Below are 6,071 nucleotides of genomic sequence, written 5' to 3' on the forward strand. Positions count from 1 at the left end.
TCATTCACAAACTGATAGGTTGTATGCAAGGCAAGTGCCCTACCCACTGTACTATCTCTCTGGCCCCAAGGAGATTCATTTTAAAGTCACCCTTAGGGAAAAGGAACACAAAGATGGCCTCATTATGATAGCCTCATGGAGTGAAGCCTGGCTCTTGGTTACTTATAACACTGCCATCTTACAATACTCTGTGTTGAATTTCACACAGGAAAATCTACTGGCTAGACGCTAAAACCTGCACTGGTCATGGCATTAGTATCTGTGCAGGCCATTGCGGGAGTATCATCTGTGGTAGAAAGTCTAGCATGCGCTCTCTCTTCCTGCTCTCTCAAAGCCTCCTCATACCACACTTCGAAGGATCTGGGGTTACTATCACTGATCCTGGCAAAAAACTCTAGAACTTCCATCTTGCTGGTTTCAGCATAGGCTCTGGGGCCCCACAGGAACTCATAGCAGGCAGGGTGGCTGCCAGGCACCTGCAGGTACTCCAAGTACTGTTCCTGCACCCACACTTTGGTGAGGAGCTTCCTGGGCTCCCCAAAGATGAAGTGCTCCTTCCCAGGATGTACTCCCATCATACTCAGTGATTCCCAGATACCTTCTTCTGGGGCACGGTTACCCTCTATGAAAATTTTGGTCAAGATAAAAATCAGAAGGCCACCATTGGGGAGTTTCTGCTCTGAACTCAAAGTGTCATTGTAGGTGAGGCCCAGGGTATTGGTCAGGACATAGGAGTGGACCTGCAGGTCTACTTCCTGCACATCAATGCCAAAGATCAGCTGCATGCACTCACAGGCCTGGCTGAGGATGACAGGAAAGAGCTCCTGGCAATCTGTCAGGACGGTTCTCAGAATTTCTGCCCTGGTGGTCAACTCCTTATTGCGGTATTTGAGGAAAAGGAACTCCACCAGCTCACCCACTTTATCATCAATGGCATTTCTGGGCAAGAACTCTGCACCCAGCAGGGCCTGGGAAGAGGTGCTTGGAGCCTCTTCTTGGCTGCTGGGATACCCTTCCTGGGACTCACTCATGAGAGAGGGGCAGATCCCAAGAGGGGGCTGGGGAAGACTGATTGTCCCCGCAGCCGCTTCTACCTCTGAGATGTCTGCGAACAGAGAAAAGAGAGAAGAGGAGGAGGAAATGATGGAGGAAGAGAAAGAGGAAGGGAAAGAGGAGGAGCAGGTGGAGGAAGAAGAGGAGGAGAAATCCTCTTCCACAATCCTGTGCCACTGTGCGTCTCCCGGGTCCTGTGTCTCCATTGGGTCTTCCTCAGTCATGCCGCGCCGTCGTTTCCGAGCTGGTGGCATGATTAGTGTTGTGGCCGCCGGCAGGAGTACACACGGGCCTGGGGAGAGAAGTATCTGTAGCTGCCCTTGGGGGCACTGATCAAGGAGACATACAGAGTGGTACATCCCGTCTGTCTCAGAGGGCCTGTGTCCTCTGGGGAATCTGGGCCCTGAGAACCCGAAGGAAGAAGTGAGAAAACTCTTGGGGTGTAGCTGTCCCCCACTGAGGTTCAGGTATAGAAGAGGTATGGGGTGGGGTTGGGCTCTGGGGTCAGGGAGACCCTGGTTTTCAGGACAGGGCCTTACCTGGATTCCTGCTACTTCCTTGGCCTTCTCTGCTGTGACCCAAGGATATGTACCTCAGACCAAATTCCCGGAGTCTCTGTGAGAAAAATGGAGGAGGCACCTCAGAGTGCAGTCAGTAAGCAAAACCCTCAGCACTAGCCCGCCTGCCCTCAGTGTCGCCTCTGTTCTGGGACAGAAAGTCAACTTTCTCCTTTTTCAGTACCCACACTGGTAGCGCTTACCACTCTGCTGACCTGAAGTAAAACACTCAAAAATAAAAGTGACCACAAACTGTGAGACTATACATAGGGGAGTGGCCCACATCTGTTCAGTGACCGAATGCTATAGACCGAATGCTATATTCCAGAATTCTATTCTGGAATTCTAGTTTCCTCAGTCCTTCTTTTAATATCTTATTGGGGCTATAGTAATCCCTCCTACTGACATGAAGCCATCTTCCTTTGGACTAGAATCTCACCTAAATGAAATGCTTAAGGGATAACTGGGGCGTTGCCAAATCCCACTACTAAGTCCCCCATCCTCATATATGACAGAAGCGGTACATCTGGGCTGTTATTCTGTCTGTTCTGACGCGAGGTGTCCCGCAATTCACCCCATGGGTCTTGGCATGGCTGAAACTTCTTTTGTATGTTCCCCCTTAGAGCCAGACTTCTTCCCTGCCGAAGGGCACTCAAGATGGAAATAATGGTTCAACACATGAGACTACCTATGTATTTAGTAACAAATAAGGTTTTATTTCCTTCCTGCTGAAGAGGAAGAAGTCCAGCCTCAGGGTTTCTACTTTGATGCCTGGCAGGATCTATGAGCCTTATTCTACCAACCTGAGACAGGCCCTTTGGACTCTCGCTCCCTGGAATTACTAACCGATAAATGAAGGAGCATTTCAGACTGAAATCCCCCAGGTTCTACCAGTGAGGCAAGCAAAAATTCTTTGGCTCTTCCTCTGTGTTCTGGTAGAAGATATTGTCAATCCTTTCTTGAATTCTCTATCTACATTATGAGCAAAACCTGGGAATCCATCCTCTGCTGTACTAACATTTTCCTTCAATAGGTCCTCATGGCTCTGAGTCTCCAGGCAGAATAAAAGGGAGGAAGCAAACTACATCTGTGCCCTTCTGCCCTGCTAGCCAGCCCTCCCAGGCAGCAGAGATGTGCAGGGAATGAGTCACCTTAGTTCTGTGGGGGAGGAATCTCTTCCCTCTTGCTTACTCCTGCAGCGCCTGGTGTACTTCTCGGAATTAATCTAACCTCCTCCCATTAAATAAATGCTGAACCTCTCTGTGACCCTTCCTCAACTTTACCTTGAGGCAGAAGTTGATGACACTCTTACTGGAATCTTCCTTGTGAGGCAGAAGGCAACAGGCAGAATCTGTGAGCTTCTTCTCTTTCTGGGGCACACAGGTTTTCAGTCCTCACCAGGGGGTCGTAATTTGATTGCTGGCATAGGCTGTGGCAAACCCTTCTACTGACCTGATTCTTCCCCTTTCCAGCCAATTCCAGATATTTCCAGCCAATCTCTGAGAGCCTCAAAACAGAAATAACGGTACACAATCTTTGATAATCCATATACCCAGGATGTCCAAAGACAGAGGACAGCACGAACGGGGGTGGGGGGGTGGGGGGGTGGTGGTGAAGCTTCTTATTTTCCAGAGCTTAAGATCCCCTTAGTCGCCCCCCCCCAGATAAAACGAGTCACAGAGTCTGACGCTCCTCCTCCTGTTAGTTTGAGGGAGGCCCCTTCAATTCAAGACTCCCAGAGACTCCTAGCCAAACGGAGGGTATGCTTCGTCAGACAGCCCTGCCTGGAGTCTCTCAGAATCAGAAAATGAAAGCTCAGGCAAAGTGGCTTTTGGTGAGGCACTCAAGTGTTCTTGAGTAGATGTCCCCCCCCACACAGTTATTTCTCTCTCACCGTGCCTCCGGGTAGTGCCCGAGCACGTCCCCTCTTAGGGCCTTATTCCACATCCTTTCAGTTGGGCCTCTACCTCCCTCGGGCTTCTCAGAGCCAACGGACAGAATGCCTTAGTGGAAACGGCACTCCAGAACTTTCCTGAAGTGACAGGAGGGGTGGGCTTTGGGGAGGGGTTCAGCACGACTACTATGCCCCCCCTCCCCAGTTCCATACTTACCTTCAGGGTGGGCAGCGGCGTGGAGTCTCGTCTGCTGCCTCCGACGAGGCGGTTAAGAACCCGAAGCGGAAGTCAGAGAGAGCCACTTCCGCCCGCTGCAGTCAGGGCTCCCAAGCTTCCGGTCTGGGTTCTTCTCCCTCAGATGCTCGCGGTGTGCTCACAGACGGGCGCTTTGCCCTCCCTCCGAGGACGTGCCTCCGGCCCCTTCAGATCAACGGCATCCGCTCCGTCAATCCCCACCTTAAGCTGCCACCTTTGCCCCAGCGGAAATGAAAGGCCGCCATATTGGGCGGAAAGGAAAGGCCGCCATATTGAGCAGAAAGGAAAGGCCGCCATATTGGGCGGGTCTTCCGGGCTCTGTCAAGATGGACAGCACAGGGGCCAGTGGGGGCTGAGGTTCCCTCTGTTCTGACTTGGAGTTGCTTTGGCCCTTTCTCAGGCTCCTTACTTGTTTTAAGTATTTCATTTTGGTTTTGCTTGGGGGAATCATTTGGGTCTTGTTTCTTGTCCCCCACTGGGCAGTGCTCAGGCAGGGCTTAACTCCTGGTGGGGCTGTGGGAATCAGGGTCCCGCCTTTGATTCAAGCAGGTACCAGCCTCTTGGCTGATGGGAAGACACACTGGAGCTCAGCTCTGGGCTAATTCCCTTACAGCTAAGGCTGCTCCCTACTCCCAGGCTGGAATAAGGCAGATCCTCAGCCAACGGCCCATCCAGGTTCTCCCTGAACTATCATCTGATACCTGACGGTTTAACCCTGGTTTCTGAGAGGGGAGGTCTTGCTGTTTCAAGGTTACCTAACACTGGTTTATGGAGTGTAACAGTTTTTATGGTCTTAATCCTCGTTTTAAATTTAAAAAAAGGATTTCTTACCTCTTTATACCTAAAGTATTTAGAATGAATATTCACGTGGACCCACACAGAGGCGTATATAGTGAGAGAATATATGTACTTCCTATGTATCAGTCTGATTTTTCTGAAAGACCAAGCCTCACCACTTGCCAAAATTTTAGAAATAACAGCAATGAAACCAACGAATCATGGAAGCAGTAATTAGTAAGTTTATTGAGTACGTACCAAAAAGACATTTCATAAAACAGGAACACTTAAACACAGAATGAAGTCCCGCGGTATTTTTTAAAAGCAGCTTAAATTATAGAGAATTGGTCAGCAGTTACCTCAGATCAATTTTTGTAAACAGTTTAAATTGTGCTTATGAGCTTCAGAGAAAGAAGCAAGGTACGACACAGGTCATAACAGTCTTTCAAAATAAGCTAAATTGCTGTTTGTATGACTAAAGTGCGTCTGCGTACTTGGCAAATTTTCAAGGCTGGCCTTTCTTTGTTTTTGGTTTTAATGATTCCCAGCTTTTAGTCATACACTTATTGGGTTGAGTGCATGACTAACCACTGTGACATCATTTTTGGTTTCTTCTGCTGGTACTCAGGTGAAAAAAACCTGTATTTATTTTTTCCACTAATTCCGTCATCAAGGACCTGTAGTCGCCTTTGTCGTTTACGTGGTTATTGTTAATTTTATCTAGTTCCCTGATACTGGCGAATACTATTTGGTGTATGGGTGGTTGTTAACGACATTTAAAGCCCTCAAAAGTATACAATGCATTGGAGAAGGTTATTTGACAACTATAAGGAAAAAAGCCAAGTAATGAAATATTTACTGAACCAAAAGCCAAGGAATGAAATATTTACAGAAGCCAAGATTTAACAGATTAAACAAAGCAAATCAGTAATAATCAGGTTCAGGCTTTTACATTTTTAAGTCAGCCTACAAAATTTTGATAATATGCAATCAGACTTCAAATTTATCAGTTATCGAAATAAGTACAGTATGATTTATAATTAATCACATATCCTCAATGATTACTTAGGACAAGATGAACAATTAGGTTATTTAGGAGGAGGTAAGCGTCCATATTAAAGCCCTTTTATGATGTGAGCAATGGGATAATTTACTGAGAGGATTGTCTGTGAAAACAGAAGGAAATCAAGACTTATAGTTTAAAATATTTTAAGTTCAGCCTCTAAGTTTAGAGAGCAGCTAGTTGAGAGGATTTCTAGATTTGACTTTGAAGTATCACCAGAAGGTGGAGAGGACAGCACCTTATTCTGATGTATTTTCCTGGTTGGTTTATCTTTGACCATGTGATCAGGAGTTCTTTTGAACTCTCATGAGTAGACACAGAGCAAAAGAGACTGTGCATACATGATGATGTTTCTGAACTTACCCAGTAGATAAAATCTCAAAGACAACTGGATCAGGTAGGGAGACCAATACTTAAAATTTTGTTTATAAAAGTAGGGGGCTGGAGCAATTTTATAGTGGGCAGAGCGTT

The 6,071-nt window shown here is 47.3% G+C and overlaps 1 protein-coding gene across 1 annotated transcript; it reads right to left on the bottom strand.

The window, feature by feature from the left end:
* Positions 1-221: 221 nt before the first annotated feature.
* Positions 222-4,005, bottom strand: LOC130038392 (melanoma-associated antigen 10-like). The gene is made up of 5 exons (XM_056130270.1): positions 3,962-4,005; positions 3,063-3,117; positions 2,894-2,980; positions 1,593-1,668; positions 222-1,105 (listed from the first exon to the last, which is right to left on the bottom strand). The coding sequence occupies exons 1-5, from the start codon at positions 4,003-4,005 to the stop codon at positions 222-224; spliced, it is 1,146 nt and encodes a 381-aa protein (XP_055986245.1).
* Positions 4,006-6,071: the final 2,066 nt, after the last annotated feature.

The sequence above is a fragment of the Sorex fumeus genome, unplaced genomic scaffold (assembly GCF_029834395.1).
Source record: "Sorex fumeus unplaced genomic scaffold, SorFum_2.1 ptg000075l, whole genome shotgun sequence".
NCBI classification, from domain to species: domain Eukaryota; kingdom Metazoa; phylum Chordata; class Mammalia; order Eulipotyphla; family Soricidae; genus Sorex; species Sorex fumeus.

Excerpts from the sequence above, each read along its gene's own strand:
- LOC130038392 (XM_056130270.1), bottom strand. The coding sequence starts at position 4,005 with ATGGCGGCCTTTCATTTCCGCTGGGGCAAAGGTGGCAGCTTAAG. Across the intron at positions 3,118-3,961 it reads GGCAAAGGTGGCAGCTTAAG|GCTCTCAGAGATTGGCTGGA; the intron begins GTGGGGATTGAC and ends TTCTGTTTTGAG. Across the intron at positions 1,106-1,592 it reads AGGAAGTAGCAGGAATCCAG|ACATCTCAGAGGTAGAAGCG; the intron begins GTAAGGCCCTGT and ends CTCTGTTCGCAG.